The 19,277-nt window shown below is 35.3% G+C and overlaps 1 protein-coding gene across 1 annotated transcript in view; it reads left to right on the top strand.

Moving 5' to 3' along the window:
• Positions 1-15,730, top strand: part of SNX4 (sorting nexin 4) — a 78,457-nt gene extending 62,727 nt beyond the window's left edge. Inside the window, exons 9-14 of the mRNA XM_037132012.2 lie at positions 1,328-1,393; positions 5,071-5,160; positions 6,603-6,702; positions 8,972-9,117; positions 10,273-10,387; positions 14,429-15,730. Coding sequence (XP_036987907.2) covers positions 1,328-1,393; positions 5,071-5,160; positions 6,603-6,702; positions 8,972-9,117; positions 10,273-10,387; positions 14,429-14,476 — 565 coding nt within the window. The 3' untranslated portion in view covers positions 14,477-15,730. The remainder of the gene's footprint in view (positions 1-1,327; positions 1,394-5,070; positions 5,161-6,602; positions 6,703-8,971; positions 9,118-10,272; positions 10,388-14,428) is intronic.
• The last annotated feature ends 3,547 nt before the right edge of the window (positions 15,731-19,277 follow it).

Raw genomic sequence — 19,277 nt, forward strand, 5'->3', positions numbered from 1 at the left:
GAGATACTTATCAGAGGCATTAAGTGAGATGATACATCCTGAAATAACTTACTTCATTTGTATAGCAAAACAACTGTTTTTTTTGTCTTTGTCGTAAACAAGTGGATTAAAACAACTTCACTTAAGTCATAAAAAAGTTAATTTAAAATTGTTAAACTACCCTGGCTGGTGTGGCTCAGTTGGTTGTTGTCCTGTCCTGTACACCAGAAGGTTGTAGGTTCAATCCCCAGTTGGGACGCATATGAGAAGGCAGCCAATCAACTGTCTCTAGTAGATGTCTCTCTCTCTCTCCCTGCCCCCCTTCTTTCTCTCTAAAAAGCAATGAAAACTATTTCCTCGGGTGAGGATTAAGAAAAATAATAACACATTTTGCCATGTATAATGTGCAGTTTTTTGCCCAAAATTTTGAGGGAAAAATAAAGATGCTCATTGTACATGGGTACTGCTGATTCCATATCAATATAAATGTTTTTAATTCTTTTATTTATGTTTAAGTGTTAAAAGTATAACTCTAGAAAGCAATAATGATATCTGTATGCAGAATAATACACTGGAATACAATCATTGGTTTTGTTCCTAAATATAAATAAATAAATAATTGAGCTACAAAAGTTAAAACAAAAGATTTTTTTTTCCTGAAAGTTTCGGTCTGAAACATGGGTGCACAGTATACACAGCAAAATACGGTAAATAAAATACAGCTGTAAAGCATTGTACCACATACATTGATACTCCCAGTTTGCTATAATATACATATATAACTTCTGTAAAAAGAATGTTTACATGGAGCATTTCAACAAAATAATTTGTGATTTTTAGTAAGCTTTCTGAAAATAATTGAAATCTTTCTATGCACCTAATGTTTTTGTACAATCATCTTTTTGTGTTAGCATTATATAGTGTCATGTAATCAGGTATGTTCATCAGAATCATCTATGGAGTGTTTAAAAATGTATGACTAGCTCTACCCCAGAGATTCTGTCTAAGTAGATTAAGAGTATAATTTGTATAAGCTCCACGACTGATTTAAATAGGCACTCTCACTGAGAAAGTCATCTGTACGTAGAAGCTGTTTTGTATGATACTTACTTTGCACTTGTCAGCAGCAGGTTGTCAACCTTTGAACTAACATTTTATAGCCTTCACTTGCATTTAGTTGTTAAACTTAAGGGGAAAGCAGCTTTTTTGAGTCACAGAAAATAAATCCAAATGTAGATACTATACATTGTTTAAAAGCTAGTTAGAAAAAAAGCCTTGTAAAAGATTGTATTTACTAATAATACACATCTAATTCAGGATGTTTTTGGTTTTATCTTTTTCTTGCTAGTGAGTGGAGTGCCATAGAAAAAGAAATGGGCGATGGACTGCAGAGCGCTGGTCATCACATGGACGTGTAAGTGCCCAGAGAGCGTGAGGTGGAACCAAAGGTGAAGTCTGGTGGTGAAGTGTTAGTGACTCTTCTGTTCTTCTGTTACCAAGTTTTCTGGCATTTATATTATGCTTTGTGTCTACCGATCTGTCTTAGAGAAGATTATCTCAGGAGTTGCAAGGTTAACTTAACATTTAAAAACCAATCAGTCTAACTCATATATTAGCAGAATAAGAAAGTCTGTATGTTTATTTTAAAATACATGTAGAAAAAACATTTCAGCATTAATTCACAGTAAAAATTATCAAATTAGGAATGAAACGTATTACTCAATCTAAAATATATGGCTAATATTGTACTTAATAGTGAAATACTGACACTTTCTCATAAGATCAGGAATGGGCAAGGTTGTTCCTGATCTATTGTGCTAGAGATCCTAGTTGTGCCGTGAGGCCAGAAAACCAATCTTAGAAAGGAAGAAGTCAAACTGTCTTTATTTGCAGTTAACAATATCTTTTACATTAAAAGACGTAAGGAGTTATTCCTGGCTGGTGTTGCTCACTGGGTCGAGTGCCATTCTGTGAACCAAAGGGTTCGATTCCCAGTCAGGGTACCCAGTGGATGCCTAGGTTGCAGGCCAGGTCCCCAGTAGGGGGCGCATGAGAGGCAACCACACATTGGTGTTTCTCTCCCTCTTTATCTCCCTCCCTTCCCCTTTGTCTAAAATAAATAAAATATTTGGGGAAAAAACAAAGAATCAACCAAAAATGTTACAGAGCTAGCAGCATATAAAAAAATTACTGTTTTATGTACTAGCAACTAGAAAATAAAAATTTAAGAAACAATACTATTTGTGATAGCATCAAATCAGAGTACTTAAGAGATTAGTTTAATGAAAGATGTGAAAGGCCTCTACACTGAAAACTTTATATAGAAACATTGCTAAGAGAAATTAAAGAAGACTTAAATGGAGAGAGAAATCATGCTCGTGGTTTGGAAGACTCAGTAATGTTTATATGACCATTCTTCTGGATTATAGTCCTAATCTAAACTACAGTGACTTTGTAACAGAAGTTGATAAGCTGATTCTAAAGTGTGTATGAAAATTCAGAGGATCCAGAATAGCCAAAATAATTTTGAAAAAAATTTTGGAGTATATTACCTGATTTCAAGACTTAGTTACCAAGATGGTAAGGTATTGAAATAAATAAATCAATGGAACAGAATAGAGTGCAGGAATAGACTTACATTTATGTAGTCCATTTCAAGAAATGATTCTGGAAATTAACTAGGTATCTGCATGGAGGGAAAAAAATGAACCTTGAGGCATATTTCACATATAAAAACTAATTCAATTTGGACAATATGTATAAGTGCAAAAGTTAAAATTACAGCTTTTGGTAGAAAACAGGAAAATATTGTTGCAATCTTAGAGCAAGCAAAGATTTCTGAAAGAGGACATCAGAACAAAAAAATAGTGGTAAATTGTTTTTCATCAAAATTTAAAGTTTTGCCTGTCACAGGACAAATTGATCCTATGGAGGAGGGAGAATGTGGGAGTTACTATTCAGTGGGTGCTGGTTGAGTTGGGAAGGTGGATGGTGGTGATGGTTGCACAACAGTGTGGATGCACTGGACTGATCTGTCCATGGCCGGATAGCTCAGTTGGTGAGAGGATGGTCCTGATATGCCCAGGTTGCAAGTTTGATTCCCAGTCAGGGAACATATAAGAATCAACCAATAAATGCGTCAGCAAGTGGAATAACAAACTGATGTTTCTCTCTCTCCCCCGGTGCCCCCACCTCTTCTCTCCTTTTCTCTCTCTCTCTGTCTCTCTAGTCAATTAAAAAAAAAATGTGAATCTATCTTAATGCCACCATACTGTACGCTTAAAAAGGGCTCTGGCCAGGTAGATCAGTTGGTTGGAGGGTCATCCCATACACAGAAAGGTTGTGGATTTAATCTCCACAATATACCTAGGTTGTGGGTTTGGTACTTGATTGGGGTGTGTGCAGGAAGCAACTGATCAATCTTCTTCTGTCTCTAAAAAATCAATAACATATCCTTGGGTGAGGATTAAAAAAGTTTTGTTTTAAGATTTTATTTATTTTAGAGAGGGGAAGGGAGGGAGAAAGAGAGGGAGAGAAACATCAGTGTCTGCCTGCCTCTCATGTGCCCCTTGTTGGGTACCTGGCCTGCAGACCAGGCATCCACTGGGTGCCCTTACTGGGAATCGAACCAGTGACCCTTTGGTTCACAGGCTAACACTGAATCCACTGAGCCACACCAGTCAGGGCTGAAACTTATTTTTAAAAGGTAAATTTTATGTTACGTATTTTTTACCACATACATGCAAAAGACATCATTATGGTGATAAAGAGCAAGCTACAGACTAGGATTAAACATTTCTAACCTTAATATCTAAAGAACCACAGCTCAATAATAAAAATTTTTTAGATAAATTTTATCTAGATATATTTTTCTGTGGGTCATATTTCAGCTAACTGGCTACTTTTCAACCAGTTTGTTAAAAAGTCTTCCTTCATTCCCTTGACATAACATTTTCAGTATATGCAGGAATTTAGTATTATCCCTTCAGTTGATTATAAAGTATTAAATAAAATTAATATTAGTACTTATAGGTAAAATACTCTACCAGTTAAACTTTCCTACCCAAGAATGTATCATTTACCCTCTTTTTAAACTACTAGAATAGAGTATGTAATTTGCTACTTTTATAAATCCTATAAGCACATCACTTTTCAGTGAACCTTAACTTAGGTTTACTTATTTATTTTTAGAACTTCAGTGGACTTTGTTTGCTTATCTACATGAAGCAGGCCTAGAGACAATTTTTCTTTTATTCCCATGCTAAGGAATCAGAATTAATTTGAAAAAAGCATGACCACTATACTATGCAGAAGCAGTAAATGGCATGACCCGTGTCCTTACAGAATTTACAGTTTGATCAGAGAAATAAAACCAGTACTTGAGATAGCACTTTGATACAGTATGCGTTTTATATTGTTGGTAAGAGATCAGAAGTAGCATGATGAATAGGGACCTACATAGTCTCTCAGGATTTCCTAGAGTTGTTCAGGTTATTGCTTGTAGGATTTGGGGAGGCAACGTGGGGAGCCATCACGTTTCCGTGCAAGGAAAGATTCAGGTCCAGGAACGAGAATGGTATAACAGTGAGGGGTTGTTTGAATCAAAACAGATTTATTGAGAATTTGATTAAAATAAGGCTTCTAAAATTTTCTGTAATCATTATTTGCTTAACTTTTCCTTTGATAGCTTTTTGGCATTACTGTTTGTGGTTGCTACCAAGAACATTTGTGCACCAGTTATACTAAACTGACATTCTTTCTACAGCTTTTGTAGCCCTTTTATAATATCTTTGAACAAAATATATTACAGTCTTAACAATGCTTCTTAAGCTACCTGTAAAAAGGACCATTTTCTGGTTTGTTTTGTTTTCTGTTTTCAAGCCATTGCTGATCGAAACATTATAGTAAAATGCAATAAAATTGTGGCAGTTAGAAATTCCTGTAAATATTTCTAAATGTTTATTCTCACTTTCTGTACCTACCTTGTTATTGATGGGTAGCAAATGGTCTGTGGACCATGCTTTGAATAGCTTCATAATTTATAACGTCCTAACTGGTAAGAGTTACTTCCTTGGTGTTTTTTAAAAACAGGTATGCATCTTCTATTGATGATATTTTGGAAGATGAAGAACATTATGCAGATCAGTTAAAGGAGTATCTTTTTTATGCAGAAGCCCTACGGTAAGTATAGTAAATGTTCCAGATGCAGCCCTCTGGCTGGTCAGTCTTCATACATGCTTCTCTAAAATAGCAGTAGTGAGGTTTTTTTAATTGAACTCATTCCTCCAGGTGTTGAATAAAATTTCTCTGTAGTCCTCTGCGTTGCAGAGTGCTAGGCATGGAAATTTAAGATAATCCCTGTCCTTGAAATATTGCACTAATAAAATCTGTCACTCTCAGGCTTCAGGTCTCTGTATGTTCTTTGTACTTTTTTTGTTTGAAGATCAGAAGGAAAGAACAGATTGAGTATGTGTGTAACACTATCCGTTACTAGGTTGTATGTTGCCATTTATATTATGTAATTTTTTCACGCCTGCATATCTTACCTCCTTAGTAAGTTTATAAAACTTCTTTGTATCACGACTTGGTCTTCTCTTTTTGTGGTATATCCTACAGAGCCTAACAGAAGAACCCTCTGGTAGGCAGTCATAGTAATTAAGACGTTACCATGGTTTTTTTCTTTGTATTTTAGAAAAGTTAGCCATTTTCTTATGACAGGTGGCTTTTGTTTGTAACCACTTTTGGTAATTTTCCTGTTACTTTTAAAAGCAGTATAAAAATTCTATTACAAAAAAAAATTCTGTTAGTAAAACAGTGGGGTACTATTTCTTTACCTGTTCAGTAGCTGGTATTAAAACAACATTATTAGCCTTTTTTCTTCTAGAGCTTTGAGTAGTAAGTAGTTTCACCAAGGTATTTACAAGTTACCAAGCAGTAGAGAGTTGCTCAATACAGTGGAATTTTCTGAGGCGCTTAAAAATTCTGGAGAAGATTAACATGTATTGACAGGGAAACATGTTCATGGTCTATAGCTAAGTAAGAAAAGCTATGGAATCACTGGGACATGTAGATAATGTATTTGTAGATGCCCAGCTAAAGTCTGAAAGAATATGTACCATCTGTTAACATGGGTTGTGTCCAGATAATGGGACTGGGGAAAAGACAGGGTTCTTGAAACTTTATCTTGTGCATTTGTGTGTCAGAATTTTTTTTCACAATAAGCATGGATTACTTTTATGATAATAAAAATTAATAGATGGATCTAAATAAAAAAGAAGAAAGCTTTGAGATATATTTTTGAAAATATTCAGTTGCTATATGAGATTATAGCATTAGTCTGTGTTATACAAAATATTTTTTATGATGTGATAATTTTGTATGTTTATTGAAAAAAATTACAAGTATCTAAAATACAACTTTTTGTTTTAAGTCATATAAGGTTTTTATGCTTAGGTCCTGCTAGATTTAATTTTTAATATTAGGCTGGTACATTTAAACTTGGAAATTCTGGGTATACAGTTTATGACCCTGCTGAGACATTGCAGTGCCTCCCCTGAAAAAATTTAATATATTAAAAGAGAAGCCACAAAAATTAAACGGCAGCACTTTTTTCCACTCACTAGGGCCGTGTGCAGGAAACACGAACTTATGCAGTATGACTTGGAGATGGCTGCCCAGGACCTGGCATCCAAGAAGCAGCAATGTGAGGAACTGGCAACTGGGGTGAGTGTTTTTCCACTTAGGTCTCTGGTGTCATCGTAGCGAGCCTCAATGTGGGATGAGCTGCACTTGTAATACTCTGGGCACCTACAGCTTTTACAGAGGAATGATTTTGGGGCAACTTGATAATTCTTTGGATTGTGATCTTGATATAAAAGCATGTAAGCTGTAGTATTGTAAGATATTTTCCTAACATTTCTCTGTCTAGTGTCATTTCTGATTAAGTTCAAGTGAAACAAGACATTAATTTGGGGGATTGAAGTAATGACCTTCATCAGGTTTAATATTACAAGGTATATTGTAGAAATTTCAGTTTATTTTGTAAAGCTATACCCAGTTAGAATCTGTCCATCTCTCTACAAGGAGATTTTTGTCTACTTTATTCTCGAATGCTTACAGTGAGTCTTTTGAAGAAAATTGTGTATCTTACTGTATTAGACTTAGATCTTTTTTAAAGATTTTATTTATATTCAGAGAGAAGGGAAGTGAGGGAGGGAGAGGGAGAGAAACATTGATGTGTGAGAGAGACATTGGTCAGTTGCCTTTCACATGCCCCCAGACAGGGACCTGGCCCACAACCCAGGCATGTGCCCCAACCAGGAACCGAACTGGTTTGCAGGCTCTCAGTTTGCAGGCTGGCACTCAGTCCACAGAGTCACACCGGGCAGGGCAGGGCTTAGATAATTCTAGTTATTTATTTATTTATTTAGATTTTTAAATTATTATTTATTTATCTTTAGAGGGGAAGGGAAAGAGAGAGGGAGAGAAATATCAATGTATGGTTGCCTCTCTTGCGTCCCCTGCGGGGAACTGGCCTGCAACCCAGACATGTGCCCCAACTGGGAATTGAACCGTGATCCTCTGGTTCGTAGTCCTGCGCTCAGTCCACTGAGAGTCAGGGCTTAGATCATTTTTATAACCAGCTTTCTGCTCTACTGGCTACCACTGAAATGAATTTGCTGTCACAGTGAAGGTACACAATCTGGAAGGAATAAAACAGCGGCATTGCTACCATTTATAAGTCACTTCATAGCTAACAAGTACTTTAATTTTAAAAGTGCTTATAAGGTTACTCACTTGCTACATGTATGAAAAATTATAGATTTATGTAGGAAAACACCTTTGGCCATGAAATGGTTTTATACTAGGCTTAATTTATTGTTAAAACTCGGGAAATTCCCACATTTTCAGGCATCTTGGTTCTCTCCTCTTACATGTGATGGGAAAAGTGTTTCCCTTTGCAAACTGCAGAGAGTAAGGAGGTGTTAAGCCTGCAGTGAGGCTTAATGCTTGGGCATCGTATTTATTGAAGATACCCAAGTGTCAGTGTATGAAGCCAATTTAAAAAATTTTTTTAGTATGGTTTATTTCTTTTTTTGGCCTGTTGAATCAGAGTAATTTTGAGAAATATGACTACTAATATAAAGGAATAATTTACGTGCCCTGACCGGTATGACTCAGTGATTTGGATGTTGTCCTGCAAACTGAAAGGTCAACAGTTGGATTCCCAGTCAGGGCACCTTCCTGGGTTGTGGGCCAGGTCCCGGTTCGGGGCACATGAGAAGCAGCCAATTCATGTTTCTCTTGCACAGCAATGTCTCTCTCCCTCTCTTTCTCCCTCCCTTCCCCTTTGTCTAAAAATAAATAAAATCTTTGTTTTTTTAAGAAATAATTTGCCTATTACTTCAGCTAGAAGTTTTCCATTCTTTTAAGAAGTTTGGTTAGAATTTTAACCTTTTTGTGTATTCCATATTATTCCAGTGCTAGCAGTCGTATTAGAAGCCCCTTGGTTATACGCTTATGGTGTCTCTGTCTGATCCAGCAGGGGGAATGAAAAAAGTTTCGTTTCCCTTTTTTTTTAAGTTTTTAATTGTGGTAAAATATACATAACATAAAATTGTCATCTTAACTGTTTTTAAATGTACAATTCAGTAGTAAGTACATTCATATCATGCAACCAACTTCCAGAACTCTCCACCTTGCAAAATTGAAACTATACCCATTAAACATCACCTGTCAGTTTCCTTTTTCCACCACCCTTGGCAACTACCATTCTACTTTCTGTCTGTGAATCTGACTATTCTAGACACTGCCTATAAGTAGAATCAGAAAGTATTTGTCTTTTTGTGACTGACTTATTTTCTCTTACCATAATGTCCTCAGTGTTCATCCATATTGTAGTATATGTCAGAATTTCCTTCCTTGTATGACTGAAATTTCTTTGTGTGTATATATCGTATTTATCCATTCATCTGTTTCTGTATCCTTTTAGACTGTGAGAACGTTTTCTTTGAAGGGAATGACCACAAAGCTTTTCGGTCAAGAAACTCCGGAGCAGAGAGAAGCCAGAATTAAGGTTCTTGAAGAACAAATAAGTGAAGGAGAACAGCAGCTAAAGTCTAAAAATCTGGAAGGCAGGTAAAAATGAGATGTTTAACAAAGCCAGTCATGTAGACTGACAACATGACAGATTGTTGCTTTATGACAGTTCCCAGTTTCACTAGTATCTCTGTGTATAGCATGTTCTTCTAAAATGCAGTTAACGAATTCCTAAGAAATTTGAGTTGTCAACAATATGTTATAGAAGCAGTTGTTTTAGTATGGGGGAGGGAGGAAGAAAATTTTAGCTTCTGTTATTTTTTTATACTATTCATGATTTCTATCCTTTGCATATTCCCTCTGCCTTTTTTTCCTGTCATTAAACAAAAGCCTGATCATTCTTCAGTGCCCAGCTCTTGGTGTTAACTTCCTTTGTGAAGCCTTCTGTTATCCTCACAGGCTATTGTAACATTTGGTTCATGCCACTGTAGCGCGGCAGCGATGTACTGATGGTTAGTTGCTCAATGTGGGTGTCCCTGGCTAAATTACAAGCTCTTCAAAGCCAGTGACTGTCATTTTCATTTTTATGTTCCAACATCTTGCATAGGGCTTGCTATGTAATTAGTACATAAATGTTTCTAGAAATTCAGTTTTCAAAGATCTGCCATCACTGTTTGGTTCATTTTCCTTACTGTTTTCACATGTTAGGCAGTGAGTAGACCGAGGCAGAAAAAGAGAATGTCATTGGTTTTGAGGTGGTTTTGTTAATTTTTAGAACTCTTGGCACCAAATAAGTCAAAGTAAACTTTCACGAATACAGTTAAAAAGACAAATGCCTAGCAGAATTTTAAAAACTTAGTTGTCATTATAAGTAAGTACATGATAAATGTGATATATAATCCATCTTGTCAAAGTGAGTATATATTTTCCAGTGACCCCAGACAGGCAACTTCATGTGGTATCTTTTAGGCTTGTAAACTGGTGCAGTGAGCCAGCTCTGTCTATTTTATAGGAATAATTTGAAGCTGGAGTTCTTGTGGCAAAAATACAGATTATTAAAATGTAGTAGAATATTTGTTTGCTTTTTCTCCCACTAATTTTTAGGAAGAGAAAAATAGATCTTACGCAAGGAATAGCCTTTTCCCATGTATAGAAAAATAAAAACCAACTCAAATGAGAACTGGTTGTTTGGATTTATAAAATAAGTTTACTTAATTTAAGTAATAATAACAATGACTATACCTTTTATTTTAGAGAATTTGTGAAAAATGCTTGGGCTGATATTGAACGCTTCAAGGAGCAAAAGAACCATGATTTGAAGGAGGCCCTCATAAGTTATGCAGTCATGCAGATCAGTATGTGCAAAAAGGTACGTTTTGATTTCAGTGAAGACACAAATATATGCAGAAGTACCTACAGGTTTTTAAAAAACTATTTTTATTTGAATCAAAATATTCATTTTTAAAGCCCATTCTTCCTCCCATTCAAAAGACTTTCCAATTTATCTAATTAACTTTAAAAGAAGGGACATAATCAAAATATCAGTCACTGAGTCTCCAACTCATCCAAAGTTCCAAACTTGTGTGTTCCATTTGTCACTTTGTATTATATGGTGATCTTTGGGTGGGGCAGTAAAGAACGATTTCTAACAAAGGTGAGTACTTTGGTTGAAACATAACCTCATTAGCATGCAGGCTATGCTGTCTGTAGAAGATACAAACATTGAAACTCATTATAGTTAAAATAAGTGTTTCAACAGTGGTAGAACTCTTTCTAAAATGCTGTTATAAAAAAAAAATAAAAAACATTCCTTAACTTCTTTTCATAACCCAAGATCTGCCTGTGTGCTTTACATTTGTCTAGCACTTCACAATTCAAGTGATTTTATATTCATTATCTCAGAAAATCATATAGTAAGATGAATTTCCATATTTATGAAGATCTTTTTAGAAGGAAAGTCATGCTCATGTAACACTTTCATGCTTTAATTTATCCAAAATCTGTTTTTTATGGCTAGGAACCATCACTTCCCACCCAGATCATAACAGTGATAGCAGTAAAGATCAAACATATTTTCAGGCACAAACACCAGACTTACACAGTAGTCAAATGGGCTCCTTTTGTATTGGACTAATACATAATATTTTTGACTCAGTGAAATTGTAAGTTAATTCATGTTGTGGATCTTTGCGTCACTTAAGAGAAGTTAAAATCATGACCCGCTGATCTGCAAATGCTGATGGCTGACTTGATTGCAGTTTGGTGGTATTTCTGTCTGTTGCTATTGTCCTGTCAACTCCTACCGCCTGCCTTGCTTCACAGGGTGCTTCTCACTTACAGTCTTAACTAATCTGCCTTTTTCAATCTTGGGTGGTCTGAAAGATCAGGTAACAAAGGTTTTTGAGTTGGTTTCCTTTTGCTTTCCTATAAAAGACTTATTAATAAGCTCCTTGTGATCTCCCATTTGCTTCTTTCCCCAAAACAAAATGCAGACTTTATATAATGGTTCAAAGAACTTTTTCCTCCATTTGCTTAGAGTGGGTCCACTGAGGGTGCTAGAAATTAACCTCTGAATAAAAAAGAATATCACTGTAGGTACATTTGGATGATATGCCTTGGGTATCTTGTGGGTCAACTCATGTATCCTAAGAGAATAACTGTAGTAAGCAATAGTTTACTCCCATGAGATTAATAAGAGTGTGTTCACCTTATTTCCCAAGAATAGTACCATGAAGTTTTGTCATGTTTTATTATTTTCCATAATAGGAAAAGAAGATTTTTATATTTGAAAATCTACAGTGTTCTTTTTTGTAAAAAAAAAAAAATTTGACTTTGGTGGGGGAGAGAGAAAGAAAGAGGAACGTCAATTTGTTGTTCTACTTAATGCATTCATCGTTTGATTCTTGTATGTGCCTTGCCTGGGTATCAAACCTACAACCTTGGCATATCAGGATGACACTCTAACCAACTAAGCTACTTGGCTAGAGCTACAGTGTTCTATTCTTTAGAAACTTAAAAATTAAGTAAAAGAAGTTAAGAATAACATTGGGGGGGGTTTGGATAAATATGGGTGGCCATATTTTGTATATTTTACTTGTGTATAACTTAAAACCATACTTTGTTATAATGTAATTATAATGGTAATTGAATATGACCAAATACTAAATTACAGTAGTAATAAACCAAAACAAAAATTTTAATAAAATATTAGTATTAATATTAAAACTAAATGTCATTTGTATTTCTTTGGTCAACCTTTTTGATAGTGAATTTTCTAATTTGTTGAATCAAGGAGGTCGATGCTTTTTACAGAATGATTGGTTTTCAAGCTGTATTTTTTAATTAAACAATTACTGATGACAATAAATTTTTGAAATCTTTTTAAATGTTAAAATTACCATTTGTTCATTGTAAAACTTTCAAACGATCCAGAAGTATTATTAAGTAAAAATTCTTATCCTCTTACCCAAATCTCTTTTAGAAAATTGACCACTATTACACCTTCACGTATATCCTTTCAGACATTTTTATACACATACAGTCGTTCAGAAAATACCACTTTCTTCTTCCCCACAGCAAACCAGATTGCATTAGATGCACTACTGCCCCATTCTTGTACTTCAAGTTGATGTCTCAGGGACATCTTGCTGTGACAATGCATAAGATCTGTCTTATCCTTTCTAAAAATGGATACCCTGTTCATTAGATACTACTTTATCCAGCCAATCTGAGGCATTTTAAAGGATTTTTGTGTTTTTTTTAAATTTATGTGTTTTTTATATTCCATCAAGGAAGAAAAAACTGAAAAGATTCTATTTTAGAATTGATTTTTAGAGACAAAAAGAGAAACATCAATTTGTCGTTCCACTTACTGATTCATTCATTGGTTGTTTCTTGTATGTGCCCTGACCGGGAATCGACCCTGCAACCTTGGTGTATTGGGACAATGCTCTAACCAATTGAGAAACTGGTCAGGGCCTGGATTCTTGTGGGGTTTTTTTTCCCTTCTGTTGATTAAAGCCTTGTTAAATATGTACATGTTTTAACATTTAAATATTAAAGTATGTCTTCTTCATAGTTTAGTGATTATTAGAGAATATGTATCTTGTTATTGAAAAAAATATTTAAAAAAAAAGAAAAATATTTTTATTTCTACTACTTCCTTAGATTTTACTGTTAAATTTTTCCAAACATGCCTTTTGTTTAAGCATATTAGGTATATTCACATTAGCTTTGGGCAAAGTAGCCTACCTGGAACCATTTAAGAGGGATTTGATAGTTTAGTGTAATTGGTTTTTATCAAAACATTAGTTACTAGCTCTGGCTGGCTCAGTGGATTGAGTGCCTGCCTGCAAACCAGAGAGTTGCCAGTTGGATTCCCAGTCAGGGCACATGCCTGGGTTGCAGGCCAGGTCCCCAGTGGGGGGAGGGGGGGGTGTGAGAGGCAACCACACATTGATGTTTCTCTCTCTCTCTTCCTCCCTTTCTCTCTCTCTAAAAATAAATACATCTTTTAAAAAAGTTTCTAGAGTAATGATTCAATAATTTGTTCATTTATATTTAATTGTTAGACTAATAAGGGTTTTGTTTTGTTTTTTTCCCCCAAAATTACATAGAGCCCTGGCTGGTGTGGCTCATTGGACTGTGTGCTGACCTGTGAACCACAGGGTCGTTGGTTTGATTCCCAGTCAAGGCGCGTGCCTACCTAGATTGCAAGCCAGGGTTCCAGTAGTGGGGCACGTGAAAGGCAGCCACACATTGATGTTTCTTTCACTGTTTCTTCCTCCCTTCCCCTCTCTAAAAATAAAATAAAACCTTTAAAAAAATTATATAGAAAAACTGCACGAAAATATGTTTGGTTTGCAGATAGAAGTGATACAAATATGTGATGTGAGTAAATGAGTTTATGTTTTGAACCTTGAAAACTCAATTTTTGAAAAAGAAGTGGTAGTTCTGTCTGCATTTTGAAGGTAGGCTCATACAAATGATTTTCTTACTTTTTTCAGAAGGGGTTCGACCACGGGTGGCAAACACAAGGCCTGTGGGCCAAATCCAGCCTCCACCTAGTTTATCCGGCCCAGCACCTTGTTTCTACCTGGCGGCAGCGCCGAGCTCCTCGCCCCTAGTTAAGGAGCAGCTACATCTGTACAGTCCTAAAATGATATTCAGCCCTTTGAAGGCAACCGCAAGGCTGATGTGGCCCCCGGTGAAATGAGTTTGACACCCCTAGGTTAGACCTTCACTTACATCAGCCATTGCCAGAAAGTGTCAGTAGTTGCTAGACTTGTTAGTTATTCCAAAAAGCAAACTATAACATACCAGCAATCCAAATACTTGGGCTTCCAGGATCCTTTCAAAGTCACATTTTAAAATTCTGTTGTTTTTGTTTTGTTTTATTTGTTTTTTAAAGGGAATTCAAGTTTGGACCAATGCTAAGGAATGCTTTAGCAAAATGTAATCTTGTGAATTGAATCTCTCTTCAATCAAAGTGCCCCAGAACAGAAGCACAAGTAAATCAAAATTTAAGTTGCTACCCAGTCTACACAAAAATACATAAGTTGAGTAAATTCAGCTTTCTTTAATTTAATTATAGATGTGTTTAAATAGCACAAAAGGATCTATTTGAATGAAGATTAAATATAATAATTTGAGGTTTTGGGGACTGGTGCTGATTCCAAGTTAATTTGATAAAATATACCAACAGATTGTTTGTCAGGCTTCTGAACCAAGGACTGAATGTCAAGATGTTGGGTAATTTCTAGATGTTCATTTCGGTTCCAGTTGTTTCGGATCTGTTTATATAGATATTTTTTTCCTAAAATTAAATTCCTATCTTTACTTGGTAAGACCTACTAATCTGTTATAGGGGGGTATTTTTTCTTGCCTTATAGTTGAGCTGTTTGGTTTGACAAAGCTCAGCAGAAACTTAGTGTGAAATCTGTGACCTTCTCCCACGGTCGTTGATGCCCCCTGTAACATTTGCATACACTAAAAAAATGCCTTCAGTTTGTGTTTTACCAGAATTTTGGTACTGGTCAGAAGTTTTATACTGCCAACAAAGAATCTACTCAGATACATAGTGGAGTACATTGTTATGATCTAGGAATTGCTACATAGAATTTGAGTATGTTACAAATAAGTATTAAGTTCTTCTCAGATAATTCTCAACCTCAGTGATGAGCCTAAATTTACTGTGCTTGGCTCTCTACACGTGGCATTTCAGGGTACAAGATGTAGCATTTCAATGTACGAGATATATGTAGTGAACATATGTTAGTATCTTATTAACATTCTTCTTTTCTATTGCTTGGCTGTAATTTTTGTGAAGATAAATTATATTGTTTTTTTGGTGTGTGTATTTGTGGTATATGTTCAGAAGCCAAGCACCCTTATTTTGCTAGCTTTGCAGAGTCGTATGTGTGCTCATTACTAGTAATTGTGTAAAAAAAAGAAATCCCCATTACTGTTCAGCATTTGACACTTTTTTACATGTTTAAAGTATTGCTGGATTTCTGTGCTTTCTGCCAAATACAATAAATAAATGAAGTATTGTGCTGATTTTCATACAATTTCTGTTATTTTTTTTCAAGTGATCTATAAATATTAGTGCCTGATGCCTGGTGAGAAAATAATACATGCTATATTATATTTTGAAGTGTTTAATTATGCAAACTTGTCTTATGGCAAAATGTTGGGTTTTTTAAAATATGCTGAAATAAGATATGATTTTTCAATTTTTAATTTTTTTAAAGATAAATTTGTTAGAAACAAAAGTCTGTATAGATATACGTTTCATTCCATTGAATTATATCATATATTGACTCATGGAATAAAATAACTTTCCATTGTGATTTAAAAACCAAAACCCTGCCTTGACTGTGTGGCTCAGTTGGTTATATATCCCTCCCTCAAATAAAAGGTCACCGTTCAATTTCTAGTCAGGGCACTTGGCTGCATTGCAGGTTTGGTCCCGGTTGGGGTGCGTACAAGAGGCAACCTCTTGACATTTCTCTCTCACACTGATGTTCTCTCTCCTCTCCTTCTCTCTCCCTTCCCCTCTCTCAAAAATAAATAAATAAATCTTAAGAGAAAAATCAAAAGCCCCCTATCCCTTGTCCAAACTAACCTTAGGCTAAATGTAAAATGTATGAGATTTTTTTTCCTCCTAGTTGTTTTAATTTGATAAGACCATTGTTTTCAAAGATGAATTAGAAGAAAGTATTATCTTCTCTGAAATATATAAACTTTCACTTGGTTGTAGGTGTATTTAGGAATATTTGGCTTGGTTTGATTTTGAAAAATTCATTTCATAACACAGTCATTTCTTTAAAAAAATTTTTTTAAAGAATTTTATGGAAATAATGTTTGGTACTATCCAGAATAAGTGTAAAGAAAATAAAATATGTGTGCAACAACCCTCTGGTATTTAAAAATCAGAACTCAAAATGAATTATTAAAAAGGGAAAGTGTTAGATCTCCAAAGGTGAATATAAAAAGATAATGTAAAGAATAATTAAAAGTCACTCATTATATTAATTGAAATACTTAGCAATAGGAAAAGTTCACCTTGACAGTGTGTGCAGTTGGTCTAGTTAAAGAATTAAAATTAACTGTGAAGTCATACTTTCATTTGCATCCAAAAACTTGAGTATGGATGAATGAGTCACTTGTAATTACAACATAGCATCCAAAACAGGAACTGAGGATATTTAAAATTCGAGCATCCTTAGACTAAACACACTCCCAGATTGGAATGGAATGAAAAATCAAGAGTTATGTAATGGGAATGTTAGGCTTTTGATATCCTTAAAATCATTCTTTAGGTTTTTATGAATACTCTCCTCCTGGGTGGAATTTACTGATTCTTCTAAAAAGTTTCCCCTAACATAGACTTGAGAATTTCTTTCAAGGTTGAATAACCCATAGAAATAAAGTAATAAAGGCCAAATCAGTAGAATTATACTTATTTCCTAAATTATATAGCTTTAAATACAGGGCCTGGCACAAATAACACCCCTTTTTTATTACAGAATCTTTCATTACAAAATCATAAGCATGAAATCCTGTAACAGAAATATCACACTCACATGTACCATGACACTTCAGATGAAATGTTCAAATTGCTGTCCATCTTGTGTGAGACATTCATGACCCTACCAACCACACTCAAGCAGGCCTTACTTCTGCCGGACCTTTTATATATTAGAAAGGAAGGAATAAGCTAGGGAAATACAAACAAATGAAATCCAAAGTAAGTAGAAGAAAGGAAACATTAAAAGAGAAAAAAATCAGTGATATTTAAAACAGATAAATAATAGCCTTAACAAAGCCAAAAATTGGTTCTTTGAGAAGATTAATAAAGTGTAACCTCTGGCAGAAGTGGATGAAAAAAGAAAACAGATTATCTCTATCATGAATGAAATAGGGAGAGGATATTATTATAGATCTTATAGCCAATAAAAGGATAATAAGGAATATTATGGGCAACTTTAAACCAATAAATTACATAAAGTCAGCAAGTCCCTTGAAAAATATAGCTTATTAAAACTAATAATAGATGAAATAGAAAATCCAGATAGCTTTATATCAAAGAAATGTATTATCAAAAATCTTCCTACAGAAGAAAACACCAGGTTCAGATAGCTCTATTGGTGAATTCTGTCAAACACTTAAAGAAGAAAAACCTCTAATTATACAGACTTCAGAAAATAGGGAAAAGAAAGTACTTTCTTCCCAGTCTTTTTTAAAATTGAGGTTACACTGGTTTATAACATAATTTTCGGGTGTATGATTTTGTAACTCCATATCCGTACACACTATACCATACTCTACACCAGCAGTCTCGTTTCCATTCGTTACCATGCATTCACCTACCTTTACCCATTCCTCTCCTCTGGTAACCAACCAATTTGTTGTCTGTATCTTTGTGTGTTTCTGTTTTGCTTGTAGTGTGTTTGTTTTTGTATTCTACATAACAGTGAATCATATGCTTTTTGTCCTTTTCCATCTGAGTTATTTCACTTAGCATAATACCCTCAAGGTCCATCCACTTGTCGCGGATGGCCATGTTTCATTTCTTTTATGACCAAACAGTATTACCATTTCTTTTATGAAAACAGTGTTACCACAATACTAAAATGGGTCAAAGACATTCTAAGAAAAGAAAGTGGCATATCAATATACATGATGAACATAGATGCAAAAGTCATTATTGTTAGCTAATTGAACCCAACAGTATATAAAGATCATTACAAAATATCATGATCAAGTAGAGTTTATCTAAAAAGGCAAGGTTAGTTTAACATTAAAAGTCAGTTACCGTAATCCAATATATTAGAATAAAGGAAGTACAAGAGCATAGATCAAAAATCAGGAAGACATGGGGTGTAGAAAAGAGGAGATCCAACATAGAAGAGAGAAGACAGGTATGTCCCGGAAAAGGTGAAAAGGAGCCCCAGGAAGTCCACAGGGGAGCCACAGATGGAGGGCTGCAAGGAGAAAGAGCTCCATGGAAAAAGCTAGAATTGTAGGCTTGTGTGTAGGTTGGCAGATGTCAAATGTTGTATTTGAAGGCCATTGACTGGCTTGATTTAGCCAATGATGGAGAGAGAACTTTCATTGCAAGTGTCATAAGCAATAACCAAGGCTGTTATAATATTCAGTAGAAAGAGAAAAGTTTTTCAGGGAGGGAATAATAATCAGAATATACTACATCCCTGTGCAGTTTGAAATATTTACATTTCCCTGGCTGGTGTGGCTCAGTGGACTGAGTCCTGGCCTGCAATCTGAAAGGTTGCAGGTTCAATTCCCAGTCAGGGCACATGCCTGGATTGTAAACCAGGTCCCCAGATGGGGGCATGCAGGAGGCAACGGACTGATGTTTCTCTTGTATATTAGTGTTTCCCTTTCTCCCTTCCCCTCTCTCTAAAAATAATTAAGAAAATTTACATAATTATAGTCATGGAAACATGACAGCCATGATGCTTATCCAAACATGGTGCTAACAATTTTAGTGTTTGGTTTGGAAGGTAGGTTAAGAGAGCCAAATACTCGTGTGTGTGTGTGTGTGTGTGTGTGTGTGTGTGTGTGTTCTCATCCAAGAATATTTTTATTAATTTTAGAGGAAGAAAGGGAGTGAAAAACATCAATGTGAGAAAGAAACATCAATTGGTTTCTACCTGTATGCACCCAGTTAGGAATCAAACCTGCAGCCTTTTGGTGTATGGGACAGTGCTCCAACCAGCTGAGCCATCTGGCCA

The sequence above is a fragment of the Artibeus jamaicensis genome, unplaced genomic scaffold (assembly GCF_021234435.1).
Source record: "Artibeus jamaicensis isolate MK-2021 breed Jamaican fruit bat unplaced genomic scaffold, CSHL_Jam_final contig_793, whole genome shotgun sequence".
In the NCBI taxonomy this organism is placed as follows: Eukaryota; Metazoa; Chordata; class Mammalia; order Chiroptera; family Phyllostomidae; genus Artibeus; species Artibeus jamaicensis.